The sequence below is a fragment of the Strix aluco genome, chromosome 9 (genome assembly GCF_031877795.1).
Source record: "Strix aluco isolate bStrAlu1 chromosome 9, bStrAlu1.hap1, whole genome shotgun sequence".
NCBI lineage: Eukaryota > Metazoa > Chordata > Aves > Strigiformes > Strigidae > Strix > Strix aluco.
In genome coordinates this window covers 29527325-29552880 of record NC_133939.1, presented here as the reverse complement: position 1 = coordinate 29552880, position 25556 = coordinate 29527325, and the positions used below count along the sequence as shown (strand labels likewise).

The 25556-nt window shown below is 44.0% G+C and overlaps 2 protein-coding genes across 3 annotated transcripts; one reads left to right on the top strand and one right to left on the bottom strand.

Annotated features, from left to right (window-relative positions):
• Positions 1 to 379: 379 nt before the first annotated feature.
• On the top strand, positions 380 to 24723 carry GFM1 (G elongation factor mitochondrial 1). Of its 2 annotated transcripts, none has more exons than XM_074834365.1 (18): positions 380 to 497; positions 1143 to 1295; positions 1972 to 2104; positions 2315 to 2519; positions 3289 to 3405; positions 3969 to 4119; positions 8077 to 8231; positions 9158 to 9242; positions 10219 to 10356; positions 11039 to 11140; positions 11764 to 11820; positions 12225 to 12362; positions 13328 to 13410; positions 20232 to 20394; positions 21484 to 21628; positions 22386 to 22546; positions 23433 to 23486; positions 24280 to 24723. In XM_074834365.1, the coding sequence occupies exons 1-18, from the start codon at positions 381 to 383 to the stop codon at positions 24409 to 24411; spliced, it is 2289 nt and encodes a 762-aa protein (XP_074690466.1). In that variant the 5' UTR covers position 380; the 3' UTR covers positions 24412 to 24723. The 2 variants fall into 2 exon arrangements, with proteins under 2 accessions (XP_074690466.1, XP_074690468.1); XM_074834367.1 differs by lacking the exon at positions 380 to 497 and adding an exon at positions 753 to 1010.
• Positions 12935 to 19662, bottom strand: LXN (latexin). The gene is made up of 6 exons (XM_074834369.1): positions 19486 to 19662; positions 18582 to 18644; positions 17840 to 18014; positions 17126 to 17262; positions 15050 to 15112; positions 12935 to 13744 (listed from the first exon to the last, which is right to left on the bottom strand). Exons 1-6 carry the CDS (start codon positions 19612 to 19614, stop codon positions 13649 to 13651), a joined length of 663 nt encoding a protein of 220 aa, XP_074690470.1. The 5' UTR covers positions 19615 to 19662; the 3' UTR covers positions 12935 to 13648.
• Positions 24724 to 25556: the final 833 nt, after the last annotated feature.

Genomic DNA, 25556 nt, shown 5'->3' with positions numbered 1-25556 from the left:
CTTTACAGTGCTTAATGAAGACTTTGATCGATGATCAAATTGATAATTGATCAAATTGATAATTGATCAGAGTCTTCATGGAAGAAATAGCCGTAGGAAATAGCCGTGCTGTGATTGGCAGCCTAAAAGAGAGTCAGTTAAGAAGATGGTTGTGAGACAGCACGTCTCCTTGGGGGGCAAAGTTAAGGCAATTCCCGTGTCAAGGTCGCTAATTAAACTATTAATGGGCTCAGTCCCGAGAAATCCGTAAGGACTAAGCCGGTGGGAATCCTCCTCATCCCCCTTCCTCTGACGCGCTGTACCCGGTGCCATTTCTCTGAGCGCCTCCCCCTCAGGGCCAGGCGGCCTTTCCCGCCTCCCGGGCGCGGCCCCCGCCGCGCATGCGCGGTGCCCCGGAAGCGGCGGCGGCCTGGCCCCGGTGGCGGCGGCAGGAGGGAGCCATGCTGCGGGCGCTGAGGGCCGGCCTGGCGCCCAGCCGCCTCCGGCAGCGGCAACAGGTACCGCCCGCGGCCATTTCGGGAGGGGCGGTGGCTGCCGCGGAGCGGGCAGGGCCGGGGCGGGGCGGGGCGGGACAGCGCGGGCGCCCGGCGGAGGAGGCCCGGGGACGCGGCCCCTTGGGGCCCGGCGAAGCCTTGTGAGGGCCGAGCCCGCCCGTGTGGGGACGAGGTGACCGCGGGGACGAGCGGGCGGCGGGGAGACCGGACACAAAATGTCGGGTGCCCAGGCGGGCTCGCCCCGGCGCCGCTTCGGCCTCCCCCGTTACCGAGGTGGCGGGAGGGAGGTAAGGCCGGCTGGGAGGGAGAGGAGCGTGGCGGGGAGAGGACAGACCCGTCTGGAAGCACCGCATCATCCGCAGAAAAACGTGCAGCGACTCGGTCAAATCGACAGGAGGCAAAGCAGGGCAGCCAGCATAACGGCGGGGTTTGAAAGGCTGGACTGGCAAAGCCAGACTTAGCGTGGAGGGATTGTCTGGTTTCTTCGAGTGCAGCACAGAGCTCTGAGGTGACGCTGTGAGTGTTTGGAAAAGGCGTTTTGCTATAAATGACCCATTTGCCGTAGAAAAGGTGATTGGAAATTTGTCCCATGGTGAGCTGCATTTGATCTGCTCCTAGCTAAAAATGCGACGATCTCTTGCCTTTCAGTTCCTCCTGAACTCCTGCAGGCACTGTTCTTCAGGAGTCCTTCCCAACGAGAGGATCCGCAACATTGGGATCTCGGCCCACATCGACTCGGGGAAGACGACGTTAACGGAGAGAATCCTTTTCTATACGGGCAGGATAGCACAAATGCACGAGGTCGGTTTGCAGAGGACCCCAGCGCATGCTGGATGCCATTGCAACACTGCTGTGATTTGTTTGTCTGCAGGGTGCAGCGCATGGGGTGAGGGAGCCACACTTGGTGGGTCCAGTGAGGCTCCTCTGGCCAAGCTGGAGAAGGAATCCTAAAAATCCACTGAGTTCTTTGATATCCCTTTAAAAATAAGCAGAAGGCAAGGGGACAGAAAGTATAATCCCTCCTTTACTGCAGTGTTCTTGCTCTTTCAGAGCACTTCAGATCTTATTTCAAGGCTTGCTGCTCCCTTACCATCTCCATGGTAAATATACAATGGAAGATATATGGGTTTTTTGATGTAGTCAAAGATGACTGAGAGAAACAAGGGACATAGGGATGTAATTTTTAGCTTCAGGTATGTTCTTTTGTTAAGTTCACAGTGAAGTCTAATTTCCCACAGATTTCTGATAACCTTTTTCAGCAATGCTAATTAGGAGAGCAAAATACATTAAAGTTGGAGGTGCAGCTGCAAAAAAAAAAAAAATCAAACTTGTTTGTAGTTCAGGAATTCTAAGTAATTCTGCCATGTCTGGTTTTCTTCATTGCAGGAAAGATGACACTCGGTGTATAAAGCATCACTCCTGCACATGCAAAATTCCTAGTAAACTCCCTTGGACTCAATTTTTTTTTTTTCTTAAGGTGAAAGGTAAGGATGGAGTTGGAGCTGTCATGGATTCAATGGAGCTAGAACGGCAGCGTGGAATCACAATTCAGTCTGCAGCAACATACACCATGTGGAAAGACACCAACATCAACATCATAGACACACCAGGTAAGGGCAGTTCTGAAGGTGTTAAGGTTGCTGTTCCTTCGTGTATACAGAGAACATGGTGCCATCTTTGTGTTAATCAGTCAAGTTGAGCTAACTTTCTGTAGAGCTGGAGACTGCTTCTGTTGGCTGTTGCTTTTTCTGCATGTGTGAGAAAACAATTTCTGGTTACCTTTTGTCATCTATGGATAACGGGGGTTTTTTCTTACTCAGGACATGTGGACTTCACAATTGAAGTGGAGAGATCTTTGCGAGTTCTTGATGGAGCTATTTTGGTTCTCTGTGCTGTTGGAGGAGTTCAGTGCCAGACAATAACTGTCAACAGGCAAATGAAACGTTACAGTGTGCCATTTTTAACATTCATCAATAAATTGGACAGATTGGGCTCTAGTCCAACCAGAGCAGTACAGCAATTGAGGTATTTACCATTTAAAATTCTTGGTGAAATAATTCTGGACTATTCATGTAGCAGGTTAATATATTGATTATATACTATATGTAATTATATAGTATATATATTATAATATTGAAAAGTATTCTTTTGTGGGGTCTGTCATCGCAGTTTTGGAGGATAATGCCTGACTTGAGGTTAAATCTTAATCTGACCTATAACAAGTCTCCATTTTCTTAAGAAAAAGAAATGTTAGTGTCAGCCCAGGCTTGCAGTGATGGAGTTGGGGTTTTGATTCTTACTTTATTGATGGAACTATATTTGGAGCCACTTTGAAAACAGTTTTTTCATTTTTCCTAGATCCTGGTAGCAAACGTGCTGTAGCTTACAGGGAGATGACACAGGGTTGGAGAGTTTCTAGTTTGGATAGCAGGAGTTCTGCTTGCTCCTTACCTGCAGCCTTTCTGTGCCTAATTTGATCTGTGAGATACATGCATTAATATGTATTAAGGGAGAAGCAACTCCCATGATCAACTAATTAATAGTAAACCAGTTTGCACTGCCTCCTTTCCCATGAAAGTTGCTCACTGGATCTGTTGGGATATAGAGGGCTGGCAGTCGCTCAGGTTAAAATGCAACTAGGTGTTTTTCATCAGTATTGGTAGATTTTTGGCACTGTCCAAAGAACAAAACATAGTGATTTTGTAGGAGTGGGGTGTTGTTCAAAGACCATCTGGAGCACATATATAGAAACGACTTTTTTCTTGAACTAATTTATATTTGCTTACTCTTTCAGATCCAAGTTAAAACACAATGCAGCTTTTGTTCAGATTCCAATTGGCCTGGAGGGAAACTTTAAAGGAGTTATAGACCTTATTGAAGAAAAAGCTATATATTTTGATGGTGCACTTGGGTGAGTTTTGAAACTTGCGTATTTCTTAGCTGGAACTAGTTTTTGTGTGAGGAATTACCTATAGTTTTTCTTCAGAGATGAAAAAGCCTGCTGTTTGGAAAGGTGGGGATGTGGCTTCTGCTGAGGTATCACCCTTCAGCTCTTCAGGTTACAGCGAAACGACTCTGGAGGGTCAGGTTTAGTGGCTGCAGCGTGAGTTGTTCGCTGACTGCAGCAGCGCAAAGGGGTGGTAGCCACACTTGCCACACTCAGAACTGGGAGACTTGCTTCATAACGGGAACTGATAGTGTGTGTTTGGCGTGAGCTTACTGGGGTGAAGATCAGGGGTGGGTGAGGCTGTTGAACAGGTTATTCTGCCTCCTGGCAAAGTCCTGCTGGGGTGGGAAGAAACCCTCTCCTAAAGCACCAACGAGAACAGACTGATATTCTCCTGTGATGTCTTTTCAATATCCATGTCTATGGTGAATCTTCTTGGGCAGACGGGTCGTCACAATGGTTAGTGATTGAAGGGAGGATTCACGTGGTATTCCTTTGGAGTGGTGATGTTATTTATGTATGTGTAGCCAGACTCTTCGGTATGATGAAATTCCAGCTGAGTTTAGAGCCGAGGCTGCGGAGAGACGTCGGGAATTGATCGAATGTGTTGCTAACTCAGATGATCAGCTTGGGGAACTGTTTTTGGAAGAAAAGATTCCTACAGCTGCTGAGATAAAGGTAATGTGATTGCGGTGGTTCTTCCTGTAGCTCTCTTACCTCGCTCTTTTGTGTCCCTATCCTCCTCCTTTCCCCAGTAAAAAATTTCTTGACGTCTTGAAGAAATTTTGTTTGCTTCGCTTCTCTGGAATGAGTGTCACCTCCCACAGGTGAACTCCCACTTCACTTCCAGTTGAGGGCCCATTGCAGATTTGTTTTTTTGGTTTGCACTGGAAAGTCTGAGCTTGTGCATGTCATTTAGGGACCAGCAAATGGCTCAAAGGTCTCTCTAGTCATTTTTGTCATTCTCTTGCCCTTGTTGCGGCTCGATGGCTGTGACTTGCTTCATGTCCCACAGCAAGTCAGTTGTTGAGATGCTGTGAGTCGTCTTTGTGCCTAGGAAATCCTGCCTTGTTTTATATTTGTACTGATTACATCTTAAGTTGAAAGAGCTCTATGCAAGAAGGGAACTGGAATGACTTTATATGGAGACTCTAGAAGAAAAGAATCCATGTCAAAATACAGTTTTCAGAAAAAAAGAGAATTGCATTTCTTGAAAGAGGGGGAAAAATTGATACCTGATTTATTTTATGAAATACTTCAGGTATCAGACAGCAAACGTGCCAACATAAAAGGATGCTCACAGGAGTAATCAGATGGCTGTAGACTGAAAATTACTCATTGTCGTGATAGTTTGGTATCACCGTTGCTTCAAGCACATTCCACATAATAAAAGGTTCAGGGAGGCCTGGGAAGAGCAGTTGCAGTCGTACAGTCTGTATGTGAGTCCTGGCACTGGAACACACACAGACGAGCATGTATTCCTTCTTTTAGACCCTTTTAGGTCAGACTTGGCAACCTACACGTACCATAGCGAGTTGTTTGGGATGGCAGTCCCTTGAAGGTTTGTAGTTGAGTAATGATGCCTCTTGAGTTCCTGTGGTGTTAGCTTTAGTCAGGACAGGTGCAAAAGCCTGGCTTATCCTAGCCTGCGTCGCACGTGGACCTGCTTCTGCCGTGCCGTGAGCATAAAGGCAATCTGAGGCCATGGACCCTTGGAGAAGAAGTGCTAAGCTGGTTCACATTTACCAGGCGGTCCTGGGGTGGGTGTGTAACTCAAGACAACGGCGTGTAGCTGTTGACACACAGCAGGCTGCCGGGCTTTGTGTCTTGGCAGGCTGCGGTGTGAGGGAACGGCGCTGAGGCCTGATCCCAATGTGGGTTTTGCCCCTAACGCACGCTGGGTGCAAGGATTTCTGTGATGCATCATGTTGTTCGTCACCACCTCTTGCTAGTGTTGGGAGTTAACTTGAGCAGTAATCTTCTAGTGCTGGCTGTTAATAGTTATTAATTAGTCAAAGATTTAAAACTGCTACAGGGGACTGGTTGTTTAATGGGATTAAATAAAAAAGTGAGGCCTGACGAGCCTGCTGCAGTGGGAGAAGCCTGGCAGGCAGACTGCTTTTTCCGAGAGCTGCTGTTGGAGCTAGAACAGCTTGTCTTGGTGTTGCACAGAGTCTCCCGGGGCCTGGAGCCTGCCTGACATGGCACTTGCAACCTCCTTTTGCTTTTCTTTGCCTGCAGCTGAGTGCTTCAGTTGCTGGCTGAAGACATCAAGCCGAACTGAGACGTAAATGTTATGAGCAGGAGCTGTTTCTGAGTGGAGCCTGCTAGGCCAGCTGAGTTCAAGTCTGATGTGATCACTGAGGTTGCTACTTTAAACATAGCTTTGATATTTAAGTCCTCTTCTAAGGGTTTGGCCTGGTTGCAGCGCCTCTGCAGTAGTCCTTTCCCTGTTAGGGTTTGCGGTGCTCCCTTTCTTGGAAGTTGCTCACTCTATCTGTGGGATATAGAGGACTGGCAGTCCCTCAAAGCTGATGGGTGTTGCAAGTCCCCTTAAGATTTTTTTATTTGAATCTTCATGACCCCTGATTGCTTTTAAATTTGTTACATACCTTGGGTTTGGAGGTTTTTTTAAAAAAAATAGTTTGGGCTGTACGGGTGATTTATTGGGGACTGATGTCTCTAGGAAGAGTGTGCAGGAATCTGCATATCCCAGCTTGGCTTGAGACATGAAAGCAGAAAGGGTTTTTTTTTGATGTACCAACCAAATGTATCTCATATTGATAACCAGGCGTTTAGTTAATCCAGTAATTAAATTATATTTTATGAAATCTGAGCTATTCCTGTTGCAAAGCAGCCCTTCTTACTTTGATAAAGACACAAATAGCAATTTTAGAGACCTGTAAGGATCTGTCCTTCACCTGGCAGAGGGAATGGTACCATTGTGAATATGCTGTATTGCTCTAAGAGGTGAGAGATTTTGAGCAAGAAGCTATTTTTGATAGCTCCTGCTGGGAGGGAAATCTGTTACCAAGATAAATTTGTCTATTCAGCATGCCTCTGCTTCCCACTTCTGAAAGCCAATTAATTACTGCCCTAATGGCTATAGTATTGCAGATGCAGGTTAATTTGTACTAATATGTCCCTGAAGATGGATTTTCTTTCAGTGGCCAGCAGCCAAGTTTCCACTGAAAATATCTTTTTGTGGAAATGATGCTGAGTATCACTCCTGGATGCCACAGTCGTAGCATATGATGTTTGCTGAAGATCAGCTGCTTAAACATCCCGTAATCGGCTGCTGTCCATAATGCTGCATTCAAGGAACTGATGTGCCGCAGGTATTCAGTGGGGCACTCGGTGACAATAATCTTCATGTGAAAATAGAATTACTTTTTTCCCTGAGGTAATTGTGGATGAGGATAAATTGCAGTCGTGTTGCTTCATTTGAAAACGTGGCCAAATAAAAACACCGGGCATCAGTACAGCGCTCTGGGATCTGAGAACAGGCGTGGGCTGGATGAGCAGAATTGTTGAAGGAGGATTTTTTCCTTGCGTTATTTTTGTGAAGTCATTACATCAACAAATTTAAGGAACTACGCTCTTTCTGCTAATGTGGAAGACACCTTAACCGTCTGTCTTTGGGTGTTTTAAATAACTCCCAGGTGAGATGATGTGGTTAACTATCTTGCTTTATCAAGGAGAATTGATTTCTTTTAGCTTATCAAAGAAGAGAGGAGCTGATTTAGTTGGAGCGAGGCCTTCGGTAAACGCAGGGAAGTGGCATCCTCTAGTGGCAGGGAGAGGTGGGGCCGAGTGGAAGTCTTCAGTAATTAATTGCAAAGCAGGGCAGGGGGCAGATAACTTCTGTCCACCTTTATGGAAGACAGCTACGATCACTGTTCCGGAAGCTGTTGGAGCTCAGTTATGCTTTGTAACATGTAATTCTTGGGTGAAAGGCACTGAAGAAGCGTGAGGTTACTGTGCAGTTATTTCATCTTGCTCAGTTTGCTACAACGTCCCGGAAAGATTCCCAAGACAGTTGGTGCAACTACAGCTGGTCTGTGGATGAATGTGAATAGGTTCTTCTGTTGTGCTTTTAAAACATTCTTTAAAAAATGATGATTCATTGAGCGTGGCACTTAGCCAAATATCCCTTCCCTGCCTAACTTCCTCTTTCAGAAGAGTCTTACATAAAGATATCGAAGCATCTCATCTTACTTTCGCAAATTTAAACATGTGTTGTTTCCCAACATAACTAAATAGGAGGAATGAGACATTTAAAACAAAAACGAAGAATCCTGACTTTACCAGCAGAGAATCAAGAAACTTCCTCTAAGTGTTTTGTGTTATCATTATATTTATCTTAGGCATTTTCATTTTTAAGTTGAACTTAAGATGAGGGGAAAAAAAAAATCTCCCACTTCTCTAGAGTTCTGGTGAGCAAGTTTTATGGGAGGCTCTTGTGTAGGGGGTTGTACAGGAGATTCTGTGGGAGCAGCTACTTTACTCCAGGAGTAGAGGTGACCAGCAAAGAGAGAATCTAGCCTGCTGCTGACTTGGTACTGTGTCAGACTCCCGAAGCTGTTGCAGGAGGAGAGTAATGATATTTTACATGATATAACTGACATTTTACAGCTTGCAATCAGAAGAGCAACACTGAAGAAGTCCTTTACCCCAGTACTTGTGGGAAGTGCTTTAAAGAACAAAGGAGTACAGCCGTTGCTGGATGCTGTCCTGGAATACCTCCCCAATCCTTCAGAGGTTGAGAACTACGCTATTCTTAACCAGGGGTAAGTATAGTCATAGGCATATGAAGTGGTCTTAGAATCAGGTTTTAAAGCAGTGTAATATATAGCAGGAAACATTACCAATACAATACATTTACCGTTCGTATTAAATAATGCCGCCATAATTTTGCATAAACTTTCAAAATAGAGAAAGCTCATCTCTCATTTGAGGGTGGCTGTTTATGCTGGTATTTTTAACACGCTTTAAATGGTAAATTTGAAAAATTATTATCTGATGAGATAGTTCTTTAAAATTAATGCCAACCCTTAAAACCATGCCTATAGTAGAGGAGAGAACACATCTGAAATGCGTAAAGAGTGTTTTATTCGTGGGACGTGTCTGCTGAAGTAGATGTGCTTCACAGTTAAGAAGCATGAAACCCAACATTAGAGCCAGTAAATAGCCCTTAACATGCCAGTCCCAGCTGAGGGGTGGCCATCAGGTTTTTTTAAGGTGTTTGAGTTGTTCAGACAATGTAATAGCTAAATAGAAATTATGCTAATTAATAGAGTTTATGACTTTTTCTCCCAGTGGTTACCTGACCTTCAGGTCCTTGCTGCAGCTGTGTCTCTCGCTGCCTCTCAGATCTGCCTCCTGGGACAGACTAAAACTTCTCAAGTGGCTCGTGAGCGCTGTCAGAGAGTTACTGCAATGTCTCTTTCTTCACTCTAAAACATGAGTTGTCTGAGTGTATGATTAATTGCTTTCATGGCAGTATAGTTGTAGTGATATTTGTCATAGTTTTGACCTCCTTTTTGGGATCTGCTGCAGTTTCTCTGAGACTTTCTGAGTGTATGGGAGCTCCGTATGTGAGCACCTTTAAGTCTCTATTAAAAACCTGGGAAACTGAAGGCCCTTGGGAAGTTCTGAGGTTGGGCTGCTGTGTTTGCTTCATAACATAAACTCTCTCTCCATCCCTATTTTTAAGGGATTCTGAGGACAAAAACAAGTTTGTATTAAACTCTGCTCGAGATGATTCCCAGCCTTTTATAGGCCTTGCTTTTAAACTGGAGGTAAGCTGTTACCATTTTCCTTCCTAATGCAGCAAAACCAGTAGGGACGCGGGGCGTTTCCTGCAGGAGTCGTTGGTGTACGCCAGTCCTGCTTGCCCTGAACTATTGCTGGCTTGTCACTGATGCTTGGGAAATGCCTTTTGTTTGGGGGGGAAAGCACACTAATTTAAAGTTTGGGGTTTTCAGTGTATCTACTTGTGCGTGTGATGGCTTTTTTGCTTGGTCACTTGTGTATATGGTAGAGTTTCCCACGCTACCAGTGTCTGACCTCTGCAGAGTAAAAGTTGTACTCGTGTTGTGTTAACCCTGAAGGAGGAAAGAAGGTATCCAGATTCATTATTTGTGATTGGAGTAGAAAACAGATCAAGTCCAAACAGATGGTACTACCAAAACTTACATAGAACAGATTTTAAAATCAGTTTATGTTTAAATTAAATTAAACTACTTCTAAAAGACTTGATTTCAACCATAAAATCCACAAATGTATCAAACGTTGCCAATTTGGAAGGTTTAAAATGGGTTATGTGCCTCAAATACTTCATGGTTTTCTTAGTTAAAACCTGAATGCTTGCAGGTTTTGTGGGCTTATTTCAAATACTTTCAGAGAAAAATCCTGCTTTTAAGTTGAAGACAGTGGAACATGAGAGAGTCGGAGAGGAAAAAAAGTTTTAACCAAACAAGTTGTTTGCTACCTAGAGGGTAGCAGTTCAGATTTTCATATGGCCAAATTGCTCGTTAACGTTTGCCTCTGTTGGGAAGATTTAGAAGTGGTAAAATTGGTGAAGTCAAGAAAATTGCCAGGAGATGCCAAGTTCCGTTCCAGAGCCAAGGGAAAGCTGAGACTGGATTAGCAAAAGTTTCCTGAGTAAATTAAAACCAGAAACATTTAGTCAGTCACCGCAGATGCTGCTTTGACTAGTAGAGGTCTTGATTCCCAGAGTGATTGTATCTGATTTTGAATGAATTTTGATTCCAGGCTGGCCGTTTTGGGCAATTAACCTACATTCGAGTTTATCAGGGGATGCTGAAGAAATCTGATTATATCTATAATACTAGGACTGGGAAGAAAGTGCGCGTACAAAGACTTGTCCGGATGCATTCAGACAACATGGAGGTGAGCGTGCCGGGCACAATCCGCACGGATTGCCTTCTGAGCCACTTGGACTAAACAAGCTTCTCACTTTTCGGTGAAGTTTTTTGTCAAATTCCTGCTTTTGTTGTTAATCCCTACTTGCCTGTGGCACATTATAGAGCTCTACAAGAAACTGGAATGATCTCTAGTGTCTTTATTTCCACTGAAGTGGAAGAGTCTTTGCCCAAGAAGTCTTATAAAATGGCTTTGAGGTGACAGCTACAGAAAGACAGCTGTGCCATTATCCCCATATTCCATACTTCTGGAGAGGGGAAATAGGATTGGCAAAATACACAAAAAAGTGTTCTTGCATGTGATTATTGAAGACAATTCTTAAACTAAAAATCGATTCTCAAACTACTGCAAATACTATCCTTTCCTGTTTAAGATCCCTGAACTCTATAGCTGGGTCAGGACTGCCTGAAACACAGCATGTCGCTTGCTTCACGTCCTTAAACTAGAATAAGTTAGCATCCAAGCTGTGGCCTCCTTTTTGTGCTTTGAATAAAGAGAAGATTCACTGAGCATTTTATCAAAGCTGGAATTTTCAAAGGAGCTTAACTTCAAGCTTTTAAACACAGTATTTCTATATCTTCTTAAAACCTGCTGTAGTTTGTAAAAAATCTTTCAGTGTTATCTAAGTAGTAAACTTTTCTTTCTTAAGGATGTAAATGAAGTTTATGCAGGAGACATATGTGCGCTGTTTGGAATCGATTGTGCTAGCGGTGATACGTTCACGGATAAAACCAGTACTGACATTTCCATGGTGAGTACCCCTTGGCATCTCTATGCCTGATGCGTTGGACTTTACCGGGATTTTGTTGTAAGAGTTTGTAATTGTTTGTTCAGTTTAAATATTTTTTGATGTATGTGCAACCGCAAATATTTTTGGTGGTGATTTGTTATACCTGAAGGAGCCTGAATATAGAGAAGTACGGTATGTGCAAGAGAGATACACTCCTGTTTAATACACTTGGCATCAAATATATTACTTCAGTGTTAGGAAACTGTTCTGGGCTGTTAGAAGTGGATGCTGTTACCCCAAAATACTAAGCTACGTGTTTGTATAGGTATTTAAATATGTCAGTTTTATTTATTTACAAAATCTGATAGGAAGCAGAGTCTTCTAACTAGTGTGAAATCCAGAGATCAACTCACATCTAGGAAACGGCGTTGGAAATACTGTGGTTGGCGGTTACAGCCTTGTAGTAATCCTCAGGAGAGTCTCATCGTTTTGTTACACTTTAGTATTAGATACAAGCCAGATGAGCAAAGCAGTCATCCCTGTTTGTAACCCTGAGTTCTCATCACCAAACTTTTCTGGAGAAATTACATCGCCAGGTGTAGTGGAACTCGACTGTATGATCTCTTCCTTTGTGGTCGTTGCAGGAATCAATTCACATCCCTGATGCTGTCATTTCAGTAGCTATGAAGCCTTCCAACAAGGTAGGAGCCTGTGAATCAACCTTTTCCTCACCGAGTTACCTTTCCTCTGCTGCTTTTATAATTTTATGCAGGTTAGCAGTTAAATATGGCACTACAGACTAAAATGAGCCGTGTTTTAAAATGTTCTGTCCAAAGTATTTAAGAAGCCATTCAAATAACTCAGCGTGACTGTGTTAGATGGTATCACTTAGCCATAAAGAAGATGCGTGTCTTTGACCTGGGTGAATGTGGACTTGAAGTAACTGGAGGGATAAATACAGCAATAAATGTATGGCTGTGTTTCAGAAAATAACCTCATGAGGCTAGAAGTGCTAAGCAGTTGATAGGAAAATGTGAGGCCTTTTTTGTTGTGTGACTTCTGGGTGTTGAGTTAATGTTTTCTCATGTGTGTAATTGCTTTTCAGAATGACTTTGATAAATTTTCAAAAGGCCTGAACCGCTTTACAAGGGAAGATCCAACTTTTAGAATCCATTTTGATGATGAGAGCAAAGAGACCATTGTTTCGGGAATGGGGGAACTGCACTTGGAAATCTATGCCCAGGTAATCTGGAAAGCAGATTCCACAGCTTCTCCTTTTGACTGTTTTCCCACCCAAGAATTCTCCTTCCTTTCTGGCTGAGACCCAAATCTATCTGCAGATGGGCTAACTGATGCCAGCCTTCACGCCCTGTTTTGTAAGTCGGTGCCCAGGCGCCTGTCAGGTTTACAGGATGTTTTGCAGATGCACAACTCCACTTGCTTTTGTGTAAATCAAGGTCATCGTGTCAAAACAATTTTGAGATCTTCCCAGCAGAAAGCACTGTGGCATTAATGTGAACAATACCAGCTGCTTGGGGAAGAGCTTCACTTCTTAGTCAACTTCTGAAGATTCCTTCTGTCCAGGGGTTCTATTTTGAAGGCTTGTAATCTACTTAAATGAAACTTCTGCCTGCAATAATTTTACTTTTTGGTTTAAATCCATGAAAAAATGTTGTATTAAGCACTATGTTTTGCTTTAACAGCCTTTACTTATAATGAATTTTACCATTAGCCATTTCCTATGGGAGAGAGAAATATTCTGTGTTTTTAAATGTATCATTCTATAGTAAGAGATGATGTAGGCAGGAGAAAATAGTTAGTTACAGAGATTTATTTGTTTCTTTCAAGTTGATGTCTGTATTTTATTTTAGTCTAACAATAGATGTATATGGAATGTTGACAGATCGAAGAAAAGATGGCTTTTGTCTTGGAAAACTTGAGTAAACTAATTAATGCTGTTCCCTTTCCCTGTATCTAAAGCTATAGCCCCTAATCAAGGATGACTGCAGAATGACAGTGAATAATTTACAACATTTAAAGAACAAAAACCCCCCCACCGAGACTCCAAAAATCAATCCAACCCCAAACTAAAAAACTGGTTAACCCTGATCAAGTTTCTTACTTCAGAAAGATCTGTAATAGAATAATTTCCAATGCATTGTTCCAGTGGAACAACCCTGTATTTCATTCTGCTTTTTTTTTCTGCAGCGAATGGAAAGAGAATACAGTTGCCCTTGCATCATGGGAAAGCCAAAAGTTGCCTTTAGGGAGAGCATCTCCGCACCTGTGCCGTAAGTATTCTTTCTGGTAACAAGTTTTTTAAATTTATTTTGATGCAGAATTTGTTCATGTAGCAGAGAAAGTGCCTTTTGCATTGTCAGATCAAAGCACAACGTACAGGAAAAGCTTAACTGAGGAAGGACTTTTTGTCTTGTACCTTGATTGCGTCTCCCCCCTCATCACTTATCTGCCCTCCCTTCAAATGCTCATCAGAGTGTTTGAGCTTCCATGGCAGTGTCGGGGGCTCCGTCATTCCGATGCCTGTTTTGGCTGACGGCTGTCCCGTGTCACCTCAACACCATGCTGGGGGTGCCAGAGAACTGTCATTTGCCAGGGAATGATCTCCTGTGGGTAGAAGAGAAAACTGGGGGAAGTAAGAATGTATTTTCTTTAAACACTGAATGGGACTGGTGCTGTGATCCAGCCATACCTGGGCTGATTGTAAGCAGTTTGATGGAGCAGCAGTAACAGTGCAGGGTAAGCACTGTAACGCACCGTCCTGTGACCTCTCCAAATAGCTGAATTTCTCCTGCAAGCTTTTTTCGGCCTGTGTTGTGCTCCACGCTGCTGCAACTACATTTTGCTTTCTTCTAGGCAAGTTTTGCAGCTCGAGCGTGTCCATGTTGGAGTACCCCTCTCACCGTTAGTGCTAGAGATGTTTTGGGGCACCTGCCCCTTCACTAAACAGAGCACAATGAGGAACCTGTGCTTTTGTTCTGCTCTTAGTTAGCTACTACTTCTCAGGAATTGCTCTTCATGGAAAATTTAGGAACTAAAACCACTGTAGATGCCCCAAGATAACAGAGAGTGCAGTGGGGTTGGAAGCAGTGGAGCTAGAAGTGGCAGTGAGGTCTCTGTTACCAGTGGATGATTTATTATAGGAGGTTGCACAATTGAGAACCTTTCAAATCTTCTGTGTTTTTCTTATGAAAGCACTAGCTCAGATTGCAAAATGATGATGGAGAATGGCATACAATGTAAATACTGTTCTGGGAACCAAAGTTTCTGCTGCTTTCTTCTGTGAGCTACTGGGGTAGGCGCTGCCTCTGTGTACTGGTCCAGCACGCTGTCCTCTAGCATAGAAGCACTCTGCAGCTCTGGCCAGGCTGCTGGCAGCTGCTTCTTCCCTGTATCCCCAGCCAGTTTGGCAATAGGATCTCCCAAGAGGAGAGAGCCATGAATGACCAGCATATTTCTTTACAGAAGGGGTTGCTGGGCGTTGGAATGGGCTGCCCAGGGCAGGGGGAGAGTCCCCATCCCTGGAGGGGTTGAAGAGTCAGGTTGACCCAGCACTGAGGGATCTGGTGGAGTTGAGAACGGTCAGTGTGAGGTTCATGGTTGGACTGGAGGATCTTCAAGGACTTTTCCAACCTGGATGATTCTGTGATTCTGTGATATTGAATCCCTGCCACTCATAAGGAGGGCCTGGAAATAGCTGAAAATTACCGTGTGCTGACACAAGATGGAGACCTGGTGTCTCCTGCCTGCAGACGGGCAGACACTGAGACAGGCATGTGATGGCTGCTCTAACCTCTCCTGGTTTGCTAACTGTGACCGCCCCAGATCTGCAGGACTGAGTTGGAGTTGGAGGTTATGCACTTGGCAGTCTTAAAACAAAAAAAAAAAGCCTTTTTAGAAATACGACTTTACCTGGGTCAGCATTTCGTGAAGTAGAATCTTGTAGTCAAATTCAAGATATTCATCACTTCTTTTCTGAAAAGACAAGATGAAAAGGGCTGAAATTTGGGGCTTCCCCCCACCTTAAAAGTAGTGGATCAGTTCTCTTTAGTTGGCATAAAAACTCTCCGATACAACTGGCAGCTCCTGTTGACAAATAAAGCAGATGGAGCTTACTCACTATAGCAAAATGAAAAGAGAGTTTTGTATTTCTGTGAACTCCAAATTTGAGAGACTGTGAAACTTAAAACCATGCTAATTCCTTCCTTGAAGAAGCTCGATACATCTCAACTTCAGGAATTCATTTGGGAAGGGAACACCTGATTCTATAAAGTGTCAGTTTAGCCCAAATAATCTAAATAAAATTGTCAGTAGGATAAGACCTGGAGGGAACTCCAGAGGCCTTTTAGTGGCTAAGAAGTTATCAGTGATTGTGTGAGAGGCAGAATACCCGCTGGCCTTTGGAATATACTCCTTACGTATCTATTCTTCAGAAAAAAAAAAAAGAACAAAATCACTAAAGAGAGGCGACAGCTGGTTTAGTTTAACAGTCTTCTGTCTGCCTCATCCTTAAATTCATCCGGTGTGTTAGAGGGTTTTGAGATATTGCTCGTGCATGGCCCTGCAGCGTCTGTGAGCTGCTTTCAGATAGCCATCAGAGGGAGCAAAACGATAACAAATCGTGCTCCCAGAATGAGTTCCTGCCTTTCCTTCACACCCAGAATTTCAGGGGAATCCACTGGCTGTTCTGAGTGGAAAAACATACGCGCTTAGGAAGTCTGTTCTGAAGACTCCTGATGTACTGGGTTTTCTAAATACAAAGTCCTGCTTCTTTATCCTAGCTTACATACTAAATTTCCTTGAATTTAAAGTTGACCATCCCTTTAGGAGTTATTCTTAATTCACAGCATATTTTCTCCAAATAGAGAAGAACTGGGAGAGTCTGTAGCATTCTATTAATTTAAAAGCAAAACCAAAATCTTTGCTCGGATAACTTTTCTGAAAGGAAGTTGCTTTATCAGTTAAGCCTTTCCAGGCAAGAAGTCTGCAAGGCCTGTTGATGGTGGCAGCTAATGACTCGATTAATTTGAACAGCCATGGTGAGATTTGCCAGTCACTTTTATTTCTTAGCTTAGGGCAGATCCAGATCTGCTCAAGATAAGCACAGCACTTGTAACCACTCAGAAATAAGCAAAAATAGAAAATATTTTGTCCTGAAGTATTCTGTTCCCTTTCTTGTGACACGTCTTCCTGAATTCAATTTGCTTATTGTAAACTTAACTGATGCTTATCAGGCTAATGTAAGTCTTAAGAGCTCAACTAAAAATTAATTTTAGGTTTCTTCCCCTCCTCTACCCTCCCCCAAAATAATTAAAATTAGTAAGTCTGAGAAAAACAGAATTTTAAAAGCTGGTAAGAGAGAGGAATTACATCAATATTTTCTGAGCATTCTGAGGTGAACTAGCAAATGGATGGAGACTGCAATACTGGAAACAAAAGTAACACAGATTGTGTTTTATTGAATTTGAGGTGCAGCCCGTTGGTATTTGTCTAGACGCAGAGATGTCTAGCAGTATTACTGTGACTGATTGCTAGATCAGGTGCAGATCAAGAGCTAAAGGACAGTATTCCAGTGCAGGTTATGCAGATACAAGAATACTGTCAGCTGGGCCTGCACTTACAGATGAGAGGCAGGAAAGTAACATAAAATTGTAATCAACGTGATGACCTCCGAGTGGAAGAGTCAATGTTAACTAAATAAGTGTAGAATACTGCTCTTGCCAAGAAGACACAGATTCTATAAGCAAAATTTATGGAGAGGAGTGGTGATGGAAATAAACACTCCAGCCATCAGTGAAAGCCTTCATGATTTGGTAGAGGAAAGGGGCAGGAAAAGCAAACACCGGCTTAAAAATGAACCAGACCAAGAAATTCAGACAAAATTGAAGTTTCTTGCTTAAGAACTTTGCTTCAGCTGTAGTCCAGTACACACACAGCTGCTTAGCTCCAACGTACTATATTTATTGCAGGGCGTTGATGGTAACTTACCACTTGCTTCACATGTTTAATTTGGGCAAGTTGGAACTTTGTGTTTTCAGTCGAGTTCTGCCATATCACATAGCCAGAGGCGACCCACGCTAGCAGGTGGATGGGCTCCATTTCTGGGGACACGTTGCCGTAGTTGTCTGCAGACAAAATGGAACGATATCCTTTAAGCAAGATTCAGGGAGTTGCAGCCGTTAATAGAACCTTATCACCTCAAGTCACTCCCTTACGTTCCTTGCTGTGTCACACATCTTCCATAGCATCTTGGAAGAGCTGCTACATCACCACTGCGTTTTCCTCCCACTTCTTTCTCTTAACATATATTCTGTAAGGTCTCCAAGGCAGGGGTTGCTCTAAAGTAAGAGCAGACCCTAGTACTACCTTCGGGGTGTCTGATGCCCTGTTGCCAGGGCCAGCCACAACAGTGAGCAGGGTGCTGGTAAAGAGAGAGGAAACAGTAGCAGGTGATTTTCAAGAACAGGCACATGCAAATCACACGTCGGTTCTAGTTTCAGAAATGGTGAAGAGATTTAGTCGCGTTGTGATTGACACACCACCCCGAGTAAGAGAAAGTGAAGCAGCACGTGTTCAGAGTAGGGCTGATGGCCTGATCCCCCTCGGTCCTGGCTTCCTACACAGACCACCACCAGCTGAGCTTCTGGCCATGAAGGATGTGGGCTCAAGAATTTCCTTCTCACCCAGCCCCCTTCTCTGTACCTGGTATGTTTTCTGCCACAAGCTCTTTTTCCAGGCTCTTGATTCGATTGTAGAATACGTTATCTGCTTCATCTGTGTTCTTAAGTTCTCCTTCAAGTGTGAATTGCACATCTGGAGCAATGTTTTTGTTGCCCAGATGATAAAGAACCTCAGCAGTGCAGTTAACAGTACTGTCCTGTTAGAGAGATAATTAGGTGTATTAATATTTGATTAGATACATAGATAATATTGGTAACTTGCACTTCTAAAATGTATTTTTTTCTTTATGTAGTTGCTGTTTCCTGTGAGACTGGCCCATAGAGATTTGTGATTATTTAAGACAAGGTTAAATTCATAGTATTTCTGTGAATATGCTATAAGAGCAGTTTTCTTTCTGCAGTGATAGAAAAGGCAATGTTTGTGGTGCAGAATGTCACTTGTGCTGTTCAAATAACTTCACTTTGAAATTGAATGACACTGAAATGTCCTTGTCATCCTTCAGGCATTTTCTTGTCTCATAGTGGTAGGGACCAGACATTCGGGGCTTTTATGGTGTAAGAAATGGGGGTTCCCTTTTGATAAAATTGAGCCTTTTTTTTGCCTGATTTGCAATATAGTAAAATCTGAAACACGATACCAAGCATTATCAACTGCTGTGTCCGCTGGCCTCAGCTGGGATCAGCAGCACAAAGCGATGGCTTTTATTACACATCAGTAGTGCCAACTTCTGCCCCCAGAATGTATGAGATAAATCTGAACTCACTTTGTCAAGGACATCTTCTAACTCCAATTCCAGATGGTACTTATGCCCAACACCATCGATGTCCTAAAAAAGAAAATAAATGTTCTTAATGCTTTCCTAAAACATTACTTTGTGTTGTGGAAAAGATTGTAGTTGTGAAACACGCTGGTGCTCGTGCAAAGTTAGGATCTTCTTTTATTTCTGGCTGCTGTGTTAAGATCGGTCATTTAATATCCCCTGAGGAGTATCTGCTCGCCTGTCGCTAGTCTTAGATACTACTTAATTGTCATATTTGGGCTCCCTGTGTGATCGTGTGCAATAACGTGCTGCTTGGTTAAACACTGAGGTGAGAGTTAATGAGGCTCCTTGCCTTAAGTCCATTTTGCTCTTCACTATGAATTGTATCAGGGCATCATATTTTTTGGGTAATGACTTAAGCAGGTTCATTTAGCTATGGCCCCTGTTTTAGCAGGTTTACCACCAAATCTAGAACAGCTCAGGAGGGACAGAGTTTGGCCTGTCCTGGTCAGGAGAAGATCATCCTCCCCCTAAGTCTGGTTCAGTGGGGGCTGCTGCCTTGATGAAGCCCCGCTCCCACCCTGCTGGTAACCACCCGCCCAGGTAACCACCCAGCGGGTAACCACCCAGCAGGTAACGAACCAGCTGGTAACCACCCAGCGGGTAACTAACCAGCTGGTAACCACCGACCCACCCAGGGCAGTGTGGGCGGCCAGGGTCGGTTTGTCAGCCTGAGCTGAGGGAGCAGGGATAGTCCGCTCTGTGGGACGTGCTTTTGGCGGGCTCACCCCCTCACAGCCCGCCAGTTTATCCCGCCACGGAGACGCCGTGCAGCTAACCGGAGAGCGGCCCTGTCCCCGCTCCGCCCCGGGGGCCGCCGCCTCCCCGGGCCCTCCCCGGCCCTCACCTCCGCGCAGGCCCGGCGCAGGGCCCGCAGCGCCAGGCCGCGCCCGGGGCCGCCCCGGCGGTAGCAGATGTAGCCGGCGGCCAGCGCTGCCGCCCGGGTGGCGGTGGAGCGCCCCGGCAGCAGCTCCATGGCGGCGGGGACCCGCTTCCTCCTCCCGCAGGAAGCGACCGGGGCGGAGCGGGGCGGCCCCGCCGGCTCCGGCTCCCGCCCCCGCCCTGGCCCGGCCCGCCCGGAGCTGGGCCGGGCACCCCGCGGGGGGGTTGTTCAGAGAGACCTTTAATCCCTTCAGTTTCACTTAAAAAGTATTTAACAGTTCACATTCGCCGCTTTTCCCCTTGATGATCCTCTTGTTCAAAACTCTAGGTGTGTGCAGAAACAACCAAAAAAACCTTGTTATTCAGTCAATAAAAAGCACAAGCCTAAAGGTGAGGAGGCTTTATGAGCGTTGCTTGCCACACAGAGAAGCAGCTTGTTTTTGTGGTGGTTTTCTGAGTGATTTGACTCATCACGATCTCACAGCTTCCCAGTGGCAAGATGAAGAATCGTGGAGTTCCCTCTTCGGGCATTAAATATCCTCAGCTGTTGTTTCAGCCGCTGTCATGGCATTCAGCCGTTTTGGTTACACGTCGCCAAATGCAATATAAAACAAAATGCAGAATGGGAACTTTTTCCTTAGAAGACTGTGGTTAAAGCATGGTTTGTTTAATGAGTAACGTCTTATTCTGGGGAAACTTGTTTGTTCTTAGGTTTGAATTTACGCACAAGAAGCAGACGGGTGGAGCAGGCCAGTATGGCAAAGTTATAGGTGTTCTTGAGCCCCTGGATCCAGAGGACTACACAAAATTAGAGTTTGAAGACAGAACCGTTGGCACAAATATTCCAAAACAATTCATACCTGCTGTTGAAAAGGTACAAAGCGTTTTTGTGTGTATATAAGAAATACTGATTTTTGTTTTCCTGCTATACTGTCCACGTTTACTGAGACCGTCTCGCCCCAGGCAAGGAGGCTTTTCCCGTTACTTCAGTGGAAGCAGAATCAAATTTGCGTGGCTTTGCTTAATATCTTACATTCCTAGGTTTTCCACTTAATTTAGAAGCTGCTGCTTGTTTTCTTTGGTGGTGTGTGCTTGCTCTATTTCCATAGCAGTGCCTCAGTGCAAAAGGTGAGCTTTCCTTTCTTACAAACAAGCCTCTTTCTGTTGCATCCAACTTTAATGGCCCTCTTCTGCTCTTGATTGTGGCCACACGATTCTCATCTTTAACCCCAAAATATGTGACTTTTTTGGTGACTTCTCTGAGGCCAGTTTTGTAGAAAACTGTAATTAAGCTAGATTTTCTGCATGAATTGCCAAATATTCTCTCTTTTTCATCTCTTCTGCAGGCTTCCTCTGTGTCTGCCTCTCTGTAACTGTATAATTTATCACATACTGCTTTAAGTAATACCTACCATGATCTCTGAATTCCTATCATAATGGAACAACCAAAAATAATTCCTTCATTATTCCATGATGCAACACTTAAAGATTTTTGCCAAATCCTGGAAAAAGCATGCAGCCTTAAAAGAATCTTGTTCTTCAGTCAAGTGGTTAGAGTAGTTCTTTCCACATGGAGCATGCTTTTGGGTTTTGATCATACAGTCCCTTAACAAAGCAAAATCCTGAATACATTTTTTTTTCTTGTTCTTCGCTTGTTACGGGATTTCTGTTTTTAAAAAATATCAGTATCAAACTGAGGTGCCAAAGAGTGATAGTACAAAGTTTTCAAATCCTTGGGAATGAGAGGTTTTTCCCCACTGTTATGTTCTTCCATCAGCTTATCAAGCAAGAGGGTCCGTTGGGGAGATACATAATTGCTGTTAAAAATTGTGAAAGGTTTTGGGTTTTTTATGTTCTTGTTGGTTTTTAAGTTTAATGTCTTTCACAGGCTGTTGTTAGTGCTACTCTTTTTTAAGCTTTGCTTTGGTCAACAAACTACTAACTTGGAGCTGTTATTTGACAGGGCTTCCGAGAAGCCTGTGAAAAAGGGCTGCTATCAGGGCACAGGATATCGGGAGTGCGGTTCGTCCTGGATGATGGTGCACATCACATGGTGGACTCCAATGAAATCTCCTTCATTAGAGCAGGAGAAGGAGCCCTAAAGCAAGGTACGGAGCCAGTCGTTTGAACGCGTAGTCCTGCTGGCTACTTTGTTGTTGGAGCTACATTTAATGACCTCACAGAATCATCTCGGTTGGAAAAGCCCTTGAAGCTCCTCCAGTCCAACCATAAACCTCACCCTGACCGTTCCCAACTCCACCAGATCCCTCAGCGCTGGGTCAACCCGACTCTTCAACCCCTCCAGGGATGGGGACACCCCTGCCCTGGGCAGCCCATTCCAACGCCCAACAACCCCTTCTGGACAGAAATACTTCCTAAGAGCCAGTCTGACCCTGCCCTGGCGCAGCTTGAGGCCATTCCCTCTTGTCCTGGCGCTTGTTCCTTGGCTCAGGAGACTCCAGGACCTCCTTTCTATAGGTTCATTTACTTCCTGGTGTATCCATACAGACATTTAAAGTTTGGCTGGTTGTGCAGAGTGGAATATATGTGAGAGTTTATAGAAATTTTGAGGGAGGCGCAATAATTCCTGTAGTTGTATGAAGGGAATCCTGTTTTCCTAGAATAAAGAAACACCAACAGCTTCATCCTTACACGGGTATGAAAAGAACGTTTTCTCAAACCATGTGCCTCCCAGCATTGCAGTCTCAGGAATAAATAGCCGGGGAGGTGGAGTTCCACATAGCCAGTTATTGTTTTCCCCCACTGATGTAACACAACACACTCCTTTGCTATGCATAGGGGTATCTCGAAGTACACCAGGCTTGTTCTTGATGTTTGGTTATTTAGTTAAGTTTTTTTCTGCAGCTATGGAAAATGCCGCTGTGCGTATACTGGAACCCATTATGGCAGTGGAGGTGATGGCACCCACCGAATTCCAGGGAGCAGTGATAGCTGGAATTAATCGCCGGCATGGAGTGATCACAGGACAAGATGGCATAGAGGGTTACTTCACTCTCTACGCTGAGGTTTGTGGTGTTCGCTGGTTCCTGACCTTTTCTTTTCCCACTTTGCCTTTCGACTCCATTACTGTTTCATTTATTGACTAATACACGTAAACTTGCAGCCAGGTTTTTCTCCAGATAAACATAACATCCGTTTTTCAGTGGATAAGCATAACATTAATTTTCAGCTCCTGGCAGCGTATTGTGCAGTATCAGTGAAGCTTTTAAAAATCTCGCTCCAGAGAAGCCGATTTACTAACCCGAAATCCCAGGGTGGCGGAGAAAGGAGCAGAACTCAGGTTTCCTGAGATGGGCTGAGGGTGCTACCTCAGAGTGAAGGAAACCTGTGTGGCAAGACAGGGTTCAGGGGGAAGATCTTTTTCTCAGCTGTTACCTGCATTGACTGTAATAATTACAGATAAATGCAAATGACTTGTCTTCAGTGTTCCTGCTTTTATGTCCCTTCCAAAACCATGTTTGTTCTCGTGTCAGGGCGTAGGGAAGTGTCCGTCTAACAGCAGGGGTAGGGGAAATCACCTCAGCAAATCCTTAGCTAACGACAAATGATATGCTGCGTCGCTCCTGCTCCCTAAATCGTGTTTAGAGCCGCAGTCATCAGATATTTCAGACGATTTATGATCTCTTGCTGGGCGACACATCACTGAGTTCAGGACACTTCAGTGTCTGGTGCATTCAGACTCTGAGATTTGTGGGGTTTCCCGCTGAAAACACATCGTGGATATAAATTTGTTGAAATAAGAGGTATCTTACAAAAATAGATAATTAGGTCAGTGCTGTTTACAAAGAGCACCAGATTTTACTCTTTATATTGTAATTGAGATTAACTGGATAACCCAAAGCTGATGGAGAAATATCTTGTTTTTACAAGAATAGTCTGCTTGGATTTTAGGTGCCACTGAACGATATGTTTGGATATGCCACGGAGCTGAGGTCTTGCACAGAGGTAGGTACTCAGTACTTTTTGCTAGAACGTGTTTATTTCTGTAAATCAAGTTAATTCTGTAAATCATCTTTATTTCTGTAAATGCTCATTTGCATCAGCACACACCTAGCATACGCAGCAGTAAAAGCGGTAAAAATCAAACGCAGAATAGGAGAATAACCTTAGAGTTTTTACTGTTGCTTTAACTGCTTTTTAATTAACATAGCCATCATTAGCTGTGTCATTTCTGGCCAAAAATTCCTGTCATGCTTTGAGGAGGGAAGAGATTCAGAGTTGTAAGTAATATGAAGTGATAGGTGTGAGTAAAGATGTTAGGTTCACAGGCTAGAGAAGTTGAGGTGTACTCCTTCAGTGACAGAAGTGCCCGTAGAAGATTTTTGACAGCAGTGCTTGCATTACTAAGATGTACATACGGCTGTAGTTTCGTGCTCGTGGAAAGCTTTTGAACAGGGTGAGTTTGTGCGACGTACAATTTGCTGTTCCATGTCTCGTGATGTGCAAGCGCCGCTATTTGTGAGCGCCCCGGGGGGTTGGTTGTTAACACCATGATCGTTGTCCGTTTTTGAGCAGAATTGTCACACTGATGAGAGGGGGACCACGGGCAATCTTACACTCTTGTGTCAAAGAAGTAATGCTCAGATACTGCTTGTGTGGTTTTATGTATTGCACGTACACGGCGGTTGCGTACATCGTTGGAAGTGATAATTGGGTGTTACCTCACGGACGAGGTGTGGCCCGCTGCTGTAGGATTGCACATTTAGCATCCTCCCTTTGTCTTTTTCCAACTCTCCAGGGAAAGGGTGAATATACAATGGAATACTGTAAATATCAACCATGTCTGCCCAGCACTCAAGAAGAAATAATTAACAAATACCTCGAAGCAACAGGGCGACTTCCTGCAAAAAAGGGCAAAGCCAAGAGCTGACTTTTCTCCTCTTGAGCATATTGAACAGTTTTTCACGCTTTTCTCTGAAAGCTCAGTGGCTCAAGCCGCAGAAGCAATCGAGGCCGGCTGGGTAAGTGCTGGCTGCGCTGGGACTTGGACTTGTAATTTCATCATAATCATAATCATCCTTTGTGGTATTCTCAGAACCCACCGGGAGATTGCAACGGAATTGTTCCCATGTAAATGCTGCTCAAGAACAAAATATATAAATGTTAAAACACTGATGATATTTTGTCTTGAAATTTGTCTTAATCCATTTGTATTAAAATAATTTTATTTTTTTACTTGCTACATCATTGTTTTGTAATTAGGCATTGTTTTGTAATTCTGTAATTTCGGGAACGGCACGCGGAGGTTGCTGACGGTGCAAGGCATTGGGAAGGAGTCGGTGATGGCGTACGTAGATGTTAACTCTTTCCAAAGCTTTGAACAACATGGATTTAGTCTGTGGGCTTGCTTTCGTGGCTCTTTGTTTGAAAACCCAACAAAAAAATGCCTTTTCCCCAAATCTCACAGTCCAGAGGGCGTGTTGCCGATGATAGGAATCAGTTGAAAAGATCTTGCTCACTTGCAGAAAACAGATATAACAAGGACATTATAGTTAGGGGAGAAAGAGATGATATTAGCATCATTTTTTTTTTTTTCTTAATTGCTACCAGAAGATCCACGCTGAATTTTGTGTGCTCTCTGTTCCTGCCCGACTCAGCCTAACAGCATTTTGTCCAGACTTCCAGTAAACAGAGAATGAAGTTCCAGTTCAAAACCAGCGACATTCCTGGCACGGGATTGCGCCTGATGTTTACCAGACACAGATAGAGCTGTAATGGCTGGGCTGCTGCTCCTCAGCCTTCACAGAAAGACACTGAAAATTATTTATTTTAACCTTGGAAAAAAAAAAAGTACCGTGTTAGAGATTTGTCAGGGGTATGTAACTGCGAACTTGGTTGCATCGGTTGTATGTGAGTAAGACGTTGCTTTGGGCCAAATCCTTCTCAATTCCCTTACATTTGTAGCTTTGTTTTTGTGAAAATCCTCAGCTGGAACTCGTTTCAAGAAAAGCCCTACAGGTTCTCTGGCATTTGGAGATTTTCTTAAAAAAATCTACTGGCGAGGGCGAGGCTGAA